This window comes from Rhineura floridana, chromosome 10 (genome assembly GCF_030035675.1).
Source record: "Rhineura floridana isolate rRhiFlo1 chromosome 10, rRhiFlo1.hap2, whole genome shotgun sequence".
NCBI classification, from domain to species: Eukaryota; Metazoa; Chordata; class Lepidosauria; order Squamata; family Rhineuridae; genus Rhineura; species Rhineura floridana.
Genome location: NC_084489.1, coordinates 25,600,692 through 25,613,368, shown reverse-complemented (window position 1 = coordinate 25,613,368; position 12,677 = coordinate 25,600,692). Strand labels below are relative to the sequence as shown.

Here is a 12,677-nt window from a genome sequence, read left to right as displayed (position 1 = left end):
TACTGTAAATCAAGAAATCACTTGTTGAGATCCTACAATTATAGAGAAATACATTTCCATTTGGACCAAGACTTTCATTTCCCAGTCATGCAAGAGGCTTAAAAGGAAAGTTAATTGCATATTTGGTTTTATACTCTGAACAAGCTCAGTTGTAATTAGTTTGTCCATGGCAAGAATTTCTTGGCTTTTTAGTGTTCAGAATTTGTCATACACCTTTTAAATGTATTTCATGTTTGCAAAAAAAAAATTACTACTCCATATACTTTTAATATGTTTAATCAAGGGCTGAATGACAGCCAGGATGGTCTAACAGAGAATAGGCTGGTTCAAATGGAACACTAAAACCATATTTTTGCCTTACAAGACTTCTCCTGGGCTCACATGCTCTCCTTCCTTGGAGGAATAAATCTTAATTTCACATATATGCTCATGGGGTCTGAACTGGCGGTGACCAACCAGGAGAGAGACCTCGGGGTTGTAGTGGAGAGCATGATGAAAATGTCGACCCAGTGTGCGGGAGCTGTGAAAAAGGCAAATTCCATGCTAGGGATAATTAGGAAAGGTATTGAAAATAAAACAGCTGATATCATAATGCCGTTGTAGAAATCTATGGTGCGGCCGCATTTGGAATACTGTGTACAGTTCTGGTCGCCTCATCTCAAAAAGGATATTATAGAGTTGGAAAAGGTTCAGAAGAGGGCAACCAGAATGATCAAGGGGATGCAGCGACACCCTTACGAGGAAAGGTTGCAGCATTTGGGGCTTTTTAGTTTAGAGAAAAGGCGGGTCAGCAGAGACATGATAGAAGTGTATAAAATTATGCATGGCATTGAGAAAGTGGATAGAGAAAAGTTCTTCTCCCTCTCTCATAATACTAGAACTTGTGGACATTCAAAGAAGCTGAACGTTGGAAGATTCAGGACAGACAAAAGGAAGTACTTCTTTACTCAGCGCACAGTTAAACTATGGAATTTGCTCCCACAAGATGCAGTAATGGCCACCAGCTTGGATGGCTTTAAAAGATTAGACAAATTCATGGAGGACAGGGCTATCAATGGCTACTAGCCATGATGGCTGTGCTCTGCCACCCTAGTCAGAGGCAACATGCTTGTGAAAACCAGTTGCTGGAAGCCTCAGGAGGGGAGAGTGTTCTTGCACTCGGGTCCTGCTTGCGGGCTTCCCCCAGGCACCTGGTTGGCCACTATGAGAACAGGATGCTAGACTAGATGGGCCACTGGCCTGATCCAGCAGGCCCTTCTTATGTTCTTATGTTATGCTCTTCCTCTTCCAGCACAGCCGTGCAGAGTTCAGAACGTTTCATTTCCATTTGAGATCAACCACAACTTGCCATTTCATCTGAACCTTAACAAATTAAGAGTTGATCTAAACTACTGTTAGTGAAAACAAGACAACTTCTAGCTACAGTTTATGCAGCTGGCTTGTTTTAATGAACAGTTAAGATCAACAAGAGTTTGTCAAGATTCAGATGATACATTAAGCTATGGTTAATCTAACATGGAAGTAGAAGCTTCTGATCTCACAGACGTCCTGAAGAAGGGGAGTGTGTAGGCTCAATATGGACTTACAGTCCAGCAACATCTGGAGAGCACCATGTTAGCTATCCCAGGTTAATGTTGTCTGAATTCAACCACTCTCTCAGATGATCTCTTGTCCCTTTTATAGTTGGGGATCCACAGTACATGTTTACTCTGAAGATAAATAAATGAGCCAGTCACAGACAAGTATGACACAGAGCAGCAGGGGATGCCCTTGTCCCTTTTGCTAAAGGATGATGTAATGTGTCATGGTATTTCATGAATCAGACAGCATTCCCCTTCCAGCATCTTTTACCTTCCATAGCAGCTCACACTCTCTTTCTTCTAGGGCCTTCTTGTGTCTTGATGTCACTGCCTTCACTTCAGATTGTACCATCTTTGCCTTCATCTCAACTTGTTCTGCTACAGCTTGGGCCTGCTCAATACTGAGCTAAAACATAATGGGGGAAAAGAGAGAGACTGCTTAGACAAGGTAATTAACAGTACCACACAGCATTTCTCATGCAACTCAGTGATTCCAGAACTGAAGTACAAGAGGCCGGCTGTTTTAATTTTTTTATTAGTATTATACAGTGATTAAGAAATCTGATTTGTTTAATTTATTATGTTTTAAAATAAGCTTGTTTTAATATGTTTGTTTTTCCTTGAAACATAAAACATTCTGTTTAGTCTATTATGTATATTATGTTTTTTTCTTGTATTTCTAGTACTTAAGTTTTATATGCAATATTTATATTACGTTGATACTAAAGAAGATGTTTTGTTCAGTTAACTGTATTTTGTTGTTTTTTGTAGTTGTTGCTTTAAGATGTTTGGACTTGTAGAGTTTAGTTGTAGAGTCTAAACTTGTTGTTTAGAGTTTTATTTAAATATAAGCTGTATATAAATGGACTAAATAAATAAATTACCAATATTCAACATGGGGCAAAAGTTCAAGGTGAGTGTGCTCAAGACCTGACCAAGATAATCATCAGAGGGTTTTTTTTAATGGAAGAGGAGGGAGTTTCTACCCAGGACTGGGTCAGGCTAGCTCAATCCAATCCCCCAATGCATGTGTGTATGCATGCGCACACGTGCATGTACACAATAGTTGCAATTGCATGAAAAGCAAGCTGCCATAGACTTGATTCATCAGCAAGAGACTGGTAGGAATCCCAGTGTCAAAACCCCAAAAAGTCTTACTCCTTGAGCGTCCATGGATTCTTCTTCACCTTTCACACTTTTAAAAAGACATTCTATAACGAAGACTGAATAGTGTGTGATTAGTTGGCTTCAGTGGTACCTCTTTTTTAAAAAATGCATGCTTTAAGTTCCAATACGTTTCCTATGTGATGGACTGGCATCCAGGGAAAATAAACCATTGGTTCTCACCTGAAAAGTGATTTTACTGGATGCCAGTCCATCATGGCCCGCCCGGTTCAGTCCATCGGGGCTCGACCACTTTTTCGAGTTAGAGTCAGGCTGCTGCCAGTGCATGAGAAGGTTCATATTAGAAGGAGGAGGATCGACCTGCTAGGCCGATCGTTTTCTTACTTAAAGATGTTCTGGACACATTTAGTCTAGGTTAGCACCATAGTTGTTGGTCTTTTATTAGCTAAGTTAGGACGTTGCTGGCCGCAGCATTGTTATCCATTCTTCTGGGTGCGTGCCAGGGCAGCACAAAGGCTATGCCAGTATTACGTCTTGGTGAACGACGTCCGAAAATGAACTGGGGTCTGCAGGCCAGCGACGCCCCTTCAGGCTGCAAACTTCAGTGCATTTCCTGTCCTTGGACTCAGATGACAGACTACTATCCACATGATGGACTGGCATCCAGGGAAAATGGGCCTGAAGCCTTCCACGACCTGAACCTCTACCTCCCCATATCTCCCATTGGGTGTTAGTGTTGGTCTTGGAGCCCCACCAGGGAAAAAACAACCACAGTGGGTTAGAAGTAATGGGAAGAAGCAAGGTAAAGGAAGGATTCAGGACACACACACCCCGTTTGCCCATGCTGTGCTTTAAAAACCTTTCCTGTGGAAAGTTTTACAAACTGAAGAGTAGGATATTGATGCTTTAAATTAATAACAACACATAAGCCCATGCTGTTAAATGTCTACTGTGACTCAAAGAGCCACAATTCCCTGTTGAATGACACTTGCTGCCAAGTAATGTGTGAAATCATCCCAAGGTACTGAGGACTGTGTGTGAAATAAGCTTAGAGTGGGAGAATGGGATTTTTATGAATCTCTGCCAAACTTATCCTTGTTATTATTCGTTTCATTTCATGAGTATTACTGAAAATAATTTGTTGTATAGAGGAGGGGGTGTTAAAAAATTATCTACTAGGTATGCCACTGCTCTAGGACAGGAGGGAACAACATTTTCAAGCCAAATAGTGGCACATTTGCCATTGCTCTTGAGCACACTTGGGGCAGCTTCCCCTGTAGTAGAATATTCCAAAATTCCATTAAAACCATACCTCTAAGGAAAGAACAGCTGTGTTTCCCAATAGTTAACACCTTTTGCCAGCAATGAAGAAAGAAAACACTTGTCCACAGGATGCTCCACATTCAGACATATGAGGATGTTTGATTTCTTGTATATATTTTTGCCCATTGGCACAGACCAGAAGGTCCTCAACCTTCTGGGTCCTATGGACACATGTGGAATTCTGAGATGGTGTTGTGGGTGCCAGTCACAAAATTGTTGCCATGGGGTATGGAAGGGGAAGAACATATATGTTGGATTTTAAAAAATGGATCCTCTAGGACTTGGAAGATTTTTTTTTACATGGGATTTTTCTCCAAGCCACCATCAAACCAAAGATCACATTTGTCTCCATGGACTAACCTGAAAAAAAATCACAGATCCAGCAACATCAGTGCCACCATGCACAGATTGTACACATATATCCACTTTCACCCACCACCTGCCAAATTTTGACTGGCTTCATGCACAATCATAACACATACATTTTGACAGATTTTGAGATAATGTATAAAATAGCCTCCTTTTTCCATATGGAAAGCCATTCATCCATATTAGTTTGTTTGTGCAGATCTCCATCTCCTTTTTTAAAAATCACCATCTTTTTTTACCATTCTCTTTTAGGAACGAAGTTGTGTGTATTTTAGAGGTCACGAGATCATGGGTCATCAACTCAAATGATTAGATATACGCCCAAATTTGCTTTCCACTTCATCCTGTATTACATGACTTCAGTTGCTTTCCAGAGGTGTGTTCTGAACAGCTCTCTGCAGAGAGTGGACATATAATCATTTCATAGTAATAATAATATGGAATTAGACTGCTAACTTCAGTCCAGTCTACCACGAATGCAGCTTATGCACATAGAGGAATCCCCATACATATGGTTTAACACATTACTGGATTGTATTCAGCTAAGTCCTACTTAGAGTAGATTTATTGAAATTAATGAATAAATTGAGAGCCAAAGTGGTCTAGTAGTTAAGAGTGTCAGACTGGGACCTGGAAGACCAGGAAACAAATTCCTGCTCAGCCATGAAGCTCACTGGGTAACCTTGGGCCAAGCACTGTCTCTCAGCCTAGCCTACTTCACAGGGTTGTTGTGAGGATAAAATCAGGGAGGAGGGGAGAACCACGTTTGTATGCCAACTTGAGTTCCTTGGAAGAAAAAGCCGGGATATAAATGTAATAAAGGGAACCTAAGTTAGACATGTCCATTAGCTTCAATGGGAGTCTCTGAGTAGGCCCAGTACTGAATACCAGTACCGCCCCTAGGCACCGGGAAGCAGGACATTTGCCCCAGGCCCCGCGCTTGGCGATCTATGCTTGGCGGCTGGGGAGGTGGCGTCGCAGTCCTTGGGCGTCACGGCGCCACTGACTTCATGTCAGGGCAAGGCAGGCTAGTGATACAGACCCACCCATTGCCTTCCGCGGCCGCCGCTCTTCCCCGTTGCTCTGGCGGTGTTAATTAGCCGCCGCGCTTTTGTGTTCTGTGCTCAGTTCTGCCTTAAGAGGCTGGCCCGGGTCTTCTTGCAGCGGTTTGTTGTTTTTATTTATTTATTTATTATTTATTTATTTAGTTGCATTTCTAAACCGCCCTATAGCTAACAGCTCCCAGGGCGGTGTACAACACGATAAAACCACAATATTTAAAATACAAGCAAGTGTGTATTGCGCATACAATTATAAAACATATTTAAAAACAGAGTAAAAGAAAAATAAACGTAAGATTAAATTAAAATAAAAAGCTTAAAATGCCTGGGTGAAGAAGTGGGTTTTTACCTGGCGCCGAAAAGATGACAGAGAAGGCGCCAGGCGTATCTCATCTGGGAGGGCATTCCATAATTCAGGGGCCACCACCGAAAAGGCCCTAGATCTTATTACTGTTCTCCGGGCCTCTGTATGAGTTGGGACCCGGAGAAGGGCCTTAGACGTCGAGCGGAGTGAACGGGTAGGAACATAGCGAGAGAGGCATTCCATCAGATATTGCGGTCCAGTGCCGTTAAGGGCTTTATAGGTAAGGACCAACACTTTGAATCTGGCCCAGAAACATATTGGAAGCCAGTGCAGTTGGGCCAGAATAGGTGTTATGTGGTCGAATTTCTTCGTCCCAGTAAGAACTCTGGCCGCGGCATTCTGCACTAGCTGAAGTTTCCGAATCGTTTTCAAAGGTAACCCTACGTAGAGAGCATTACAGTAATCCAATCTAGAGGTTACCAGAGCGTGAATAACTGAGGCTAGGTTCTCCCTGTCCAGATAGGGTCGTAGTTGGGCTACCAGCCGAAGCTGGTAGAACGCATTTCGTGCCACCGAGGCTACCTGGGCCTCAAGTGACAGAAGCGGATCTAATAAGATCCCCAAACTACGGACCTGTTCTTTTAGGGGGAGTGTAACCCCATCTAGGGCAGGTCTGACATCAACCATCTGAGCAGAGGGCCCATCGACCAACAGCATCTCAGTCTTGTCAGGATTGAGTTTCAGTTTGTTAGCTCTCATCCAGTCCATTATCGCGGCCAGGCAGCGGTTCAGTACAGCAACAGCCTCACCTGAAGAAGATGAGAAGGAGAAATAGAGCTGCGTATCATCAGCATATTGCAAGAAGCGCACTCCAAAACTCCTGATGACCTCACCCAGCGGCTTCATATAGATATTAAAAAGCATGGGGGACAGAACTGAGCCCTGCGGGACCCCATATTGTAGCACCCAGGGACTCGAGTAATGTTCCCCAAGCATCACCCTCTGGAGACGATTCCCAAGATAGGAGCACAGCCACCGCCAAGCAGTGCCTCCAACTCCTAAATCCGCGAGTCGCCCCAGAAGGATACCATGGTCGATGGTATCAAAAGCCGCCGAGAGATCAAGGAGAACCAACAGAGTTACACTCCCTCTGTCTTTCTCCCGACAGAGGTCATCATACAGGGTGACCAAGGCTGTTTCTGTACCAAACCCCGGCCGAAAGCCGGATTGAAATGGATCCAGATAATCAGTTTCATCCAAAAGGGCCTGGAGTTGGCGAGCAACCACGCGCTCTAGAACCTTGCCCAGAAATGGAACATTTGCTACCGGCCTATAGTTGTTAAAATTGTCAGGGTCCAAGGAGGGCTTTTTTAGGAGCGGTCTCACTACCGCCTGTTTCAGGCAAAGTGGGACCACTCCCTCTCGTAAGGAGGCATTAATCACCTCCTTGGCCCAGCCAGCCGTTCCATTTCTGCTAGCTTTTATTAGCCACGAGGGGCAAGGGTCCAGAGCGGAAGTGGTCGCCCGTATCTGTCCAAGCACCTTGTCCACATCCTCGAGCTGTACCAACTGAAACTCATCCAATAAAACAGGACAAGACTGTGTTCTGGACACCTCATTAGATTCAACTGTTACAATATTGGAGTCGAGGTCCCGACGGATGTTTATGATCTTGTCTCGGAAGTGCCTCGCAAACTCATTACAGCGGGCCATAGATGGTAATATTGCGTCCGGAGGACCAGAGTGTAAAAGTCTCCGGACAACTTTGTAAAGTTCCGCTGGGCGGTTACAAGATGACTAAATAGAGGTAGCAAAGTATTGCTTCTTCGCAGTCCTCACCGCCCTCACTGTTGCCATTTGCCAAGTAGACTTGTGCTCGTTAGTCGCTGCTACTGCCTCCGCTCTAGAGCATTGAGAAGGCAAAAGGTTCACTTAAGGCTGGGTTACCTCCCCAAACTTCACTCGCTCAACGAGGAGCAGGAGCGGCGCATCCTAGGTAAGGAGCCCTCATCCTTGTGTGCGCGTGTGAGGGCAATGCAATTCTTTCCCCTCCTTCAGTCAACAACTGCACCATGGAGTCCCCTCCCCCCCCCGATTCCACTGCCCTCCGTTCATATTTACTTTATTTCTCTCCTCCCTCTTGAAGTTCAAAAGATGGGGAGGGGTTATTAATTTCCTCCTTTTTAATTTTGGTTCAAAATCAGAGCTTGGAAAAGTTACTTTTTTGAACTACAACTCCCATCAGCCCCAGCCAGCATTGCCACTGGAGTGGGCTGATGGGAGTTGTAGTTCAAAAAAGTAACTTTTCCAAGCTCTGTTCAAAATCTTACCATTTTACCATTCTTTTAAAAAAGCCACTAAGCTATTTTCACTCTAAATCAACACTGAAATGTTAAAGTTGCAGTCCTGTGCACTCTTACATGACAGTAAATTCCATCAAAACAAATTGTCCTCATGTCTGAGTAGACATGCTTAGGATTTGCTTATTAATGTAAGGTTAACAAAGGTTCTCCTTACCTGGAGAATTGGCTTTCCTCTCCCTTTTCTGTATTTTTTTGTTTTCCTGTCACCTTCAGTGGAAGCCTTCCTTTTCCTCTCTCACAAATACCTGTCTATCTGCCCTCTCCTTGTGACAACTTACCTAATGTAACATACAGAAAATAAATCTGAAAAAGTTTCAGTACCCTTAGAAATTAGCATAGACAGCAGTTCTTTGCTGCTGTCCTAAACCCACTTAATTTGGAGTAAGTCCTGTTTAACTGAATGGTTGTTCCTTCTAAGCAAGCATTATGGGCAAATGGTGGGAAGGTAAGTGACCCAGGCTGCAATCCAATACATGTCTACTCAGAAGTAAGCTCTGTTGTGTTCAATGGGACTTAATCCCAGGTAAGCGTGTACTTGATTGTAGCCCTACTGAGTGAGTGAGCAGGCAGACAAGCTAGTGTCAATGTGCGAGCAGGCATTACAGTGCAACCCTAACTACATCTACTCAGAAGTATGTCCTACAGAATTCAAAGGTGCTTACTCCCAGGTAAATTGAATTAGGATTGCACTCTTACTCCTGAATAAACAAAGGTCTAGTGGAAAAGCTGCAATAAGCCTATGTGCTCAGTGAGACTACTCTTGTGTAAACCCACACAACCCTAAGGACACATTTACCTACAAGTAAAGCCCCATGGAAACTTACTCCCAAAGAAAAACTACAAAGGATCAGGCTATGGAGTAGCCACAACTCTACCAAGGTACATTGGGGAGTAAGCATCATGAGTGAATATTGGTGAGATTAGGGTTGCCAGGTTCAGTTAGGAAGATAAAGATGGGAAAATATGCCTAGAAATAGACTGCCATATCTAGCAGATATCGACAAAGGGAAGACAGATGTCGAAAGACCAGTGGACAAATGGATATGGAACAGGTTGACTAGAGGCCTATTCCCTGAAGTGAAGGTAATCATATTTCTATTTAATAGGTTGTTAGCCTCATACGTAAATAAAATATTATAATTACATATATTCGTAAATAAAATCTCTCTCTCTCTCTCTCTCTCTCTCTCTCTATATATATATATATATATATAATATATAGAGAGAAAGAATGTCGGGGGCCCCCAATTATGCTTTTGCCCCAGGCCCCGCACAAGCTAAGGGCGGGCCTGCTGAATACCACCTACTGTTTCCCCCTCTTGTCCTTAGCATGCATGGACATCACACCAGTGTTGCATGCCCACAATATTCCCCCTAGGCCTCTCCCAATACACTCAGTCAATGTACTCTTGCAGAGGTACCCCATTCCTTGCTAACAGCCTGGCATAGTGCCTGCATGCAACATGTGTAAGTAGGAGAGAAATAGGAGTCACTCCACACATGTGGGGGCAGTGGACTGGATCAAGCTACTAGTATTTTTGCACGTGCAGCTTGCACAGGAGTTAGATGCAGGTCTTGCTGTCTTCTTGCTCCTATTCCTACTGCAGTCATCATCCTTACCCTTAACTCAGTGGCAGCAAGGTTGTTTTTTTTTTTAATGAAAACTTCTTAAATCCAATCTTAGCTCTTCATTGATATCCAGCTATATGACTGTGTGTGCTTTAAAGACCATCAGCATTTAAGATAATGCATTTTTCTTCCATTTTTAGACATGATTTAAAAAATATTCAGAGGACTGTAAGGCTAGTTGTGGCAGATTTTTTTAAAAAATGACAGTTTGTTTTTAGGACTAATTTAAGGTGCTCACACTAATGTTTAATGCTCTAAATGACTCAGGTCCCAAATATCTGAAAGTCTGTCTGCTTCCCTACAGATCCTCTTAGGTATTGAGATGAACAGAGGGGGCTCTTTTGGTAGTTCCACAACCCTTGGAAGCTCAGGGATGGTGGCCTGAGAGAGGGCATTCTCTGTGGCTGCCCCTATACTGTACAATCCCCACTGAGGTGCATCTGGCAACTTCATTATACAGTTTTAGGTGAATGCTGAAGACACACCAACAAAATAGGGTCAGTCCTAAAACTATGTCTCAGGTGTCAGACATACAGTTTTAGGACCAGCCCTATTTTGTGATTTTAAGTTATTTTCAATTGTTTTTAATGCTGTATTTTAAGATTGTTGTAACCCACCCTGAGACCTTTGGGTGAAGGGCTGGTAATAAATGATGATGATAATTCTTAGCAATGAGAATCAAATCAAATAAAAAAAATAACTCAGTCAATTTTTTTTAAAAAAATGTAAATAATAATGGGACTGGGATTGATTGGACAAGAACAGAAAACATACACAAGCTGAACAAATGCCACCCAACCCCCACCAAACAATTCTAAGAGACAGAATTTACAAAAGATTTCTGCATTTTAAGCCTTCACCTCTTTCCAGCACTGTGATTGGAGAGTGGTGTTCTCCTTCATGATATTGTAATTGCTCCATTTCAGAGACACCCTGTCTGGGTTCATGAGAGACTGTTTTGAGCTATAGAGCTGTACAAATCTCTACAAATCAATATGAGAATTCAGTATTATTATTTATTATTTTCCAGTTGCTAGCCAAACAATAAGCAGCCGTCAGCTTGCAAAATTACATATGATGCTGCTAATAAGTAAGCCAAACTTTGTGGGCATATTAGCCAGCATTCTGAGTGAAGAATTATTATTATTTCCAGTTGCTAACCACAGTGAATATTACTAATATTAAATAGTATTTTTATTTTCCCATACTCATTGCTGCTGCAATGCCTCCTATAAGACAATCTTATTCCTGGAGCTGCCCACCTGAAATATGGCCAGTTAACTCCCTCTATAGGGGCTACCATGGCACCAAATGTCATGTCCCTGTGTGAAAAAACAAAACTGTTTTAATTTTAAAACATTTTAAAATTCAAAGGAAGCTAGCATGAAGACTCCTGGAACTATCCACCTGCAACTTTGCAGGTTTCATCACCTATATAACCGTTACCTTGTCACCAAATGTCATGTCTCTAGGTCATAAATAAGGAAGGTTATGGCTGTTTTGGTTTTGCAATATAAGCCAGTGCGATTCTGGAGTTGTAATATCCGGATTGTGATCCAGACCCAAATCAGATCTGAATATGTCCAGAGCAGATTGTATTTATAAATCAGAGCCACAAATCAGATTGGTGAAATCAGTGCTGAAGATGGAACAACAGTGACATCTGTGGTTTAGAATATTTTAAAACTTAAGGTTTAGATTTATGAGCAACACATGATTAACACAGGTAGATAAGCAGAATTCACCTCAGGGAAGATGGGGTTGAAAACCTACAAGATCATACCCTTGAGGCTTCTGTTGATGGGAATTTTTTCTAAAAGAATGATTTATTGGGGCAGCAACATATCTGTTTACATTGTGATAGCTGTAGTTTTGCAATGAAAAGAGATAAAATCTAAATGAAAACTCAGTAGTGTTGATGCATAACCGTCTTAAGCTTTCAGTTTGCTCTTTTTACAGATGTTCCCTTACAAAAATGGAAATCCTGCATGTTCATTTAATATCTCTTCTCCAGAGGGCCCACTGAGCAACTATGTACTGGCCTTTGTCACAAGTCATGCAGAGAGTGCTTCTCCCCCTCATTCTAAGGATCAAGGCTTTATTTAAAAAGGTGTCATCATGGGGAGAGTTAAGAGGTATTCTAAAAAGCCTTTTTCAGACCAACACCCCCCATGACTCTTCATTGATATACAGTCAGTTGCAGCAATGCTAGAAGTACAAAGGACTGACTATTATAACCAATATAGCAGCTCTTTCTTTCTGTCCTCTTTTTCAAATACATGCAGCAAAACCAAGGGGTAAAGGGTTCCCTGGACTGTACCATATCAAGCTGAAAGGTTGAAGTCATGTGTTCAACAGCTGCCCTGCAAATACATTTTTAAAAATTAATTTATTACTCACCTAACACAGGGCAGTCTCTACGAGACTTACAATCAAGTTTAAAAGCATACAAAATTGTTAAAAACAGCTAAAAATTTAGCAACAAATCCAATACATAAAACCTAGAACACCAGCCTCCACAGAAAAAAAACCCTAATCCAGAGAAACAACAACATAAAGCCTAGACACAGCTGGATTGCATTGCAGCAAGTGCCTGAGAAAAGAGAAAAAGCTTAACCTGCCACTCCAAAGATGTCAGTGTCAGTACCAAGTAGGTCTCACTTGGAAGAGCATTCCATAGGTGGACGGGGGTGGGTGGGCATTACCACAAACAACACCTCTTACATGTAGAAAACTAGTGTATCAGTGGAATGGTTCAGCCTAATCTCCCTTGCATAAAGTTCTTCTGTGTGCTGGAACTTTTTATAGGTAGCATTTAAACATGCAAAATCTTTATTGGCAGTCTGAAGTGGTATAAATTCAGGAAAGGTTTTGCCACTTGATTCTGCTGTTTGGATATACTGAGACATGGCAACTTGGAGGA

General features: G+C 42.3%; 1 protein-coding gene across 1 annotated transcript in view; it reads right to left on the bottom strand.

The window, feature by feature from the left end:
• The window catches only part of TRIM71 (tripartite motif containing 71), a 94,591-nt gene that overhangs the window by 9,023 nt on the left and 72,891 nt on the right, over positions 1 to 12,677 (bottom strand). The window contains exon 3 of the mRNA XM_061585844.1: positions 1,852 to 1,986. Coding sequence (XP_061441828.1) covers positions 1,852 to 1,986 — 135 coding nt within the window. The remainder of the gene's footprint in view (positions 1 to 1,851; positions 1,987 to 12,677) is intronic.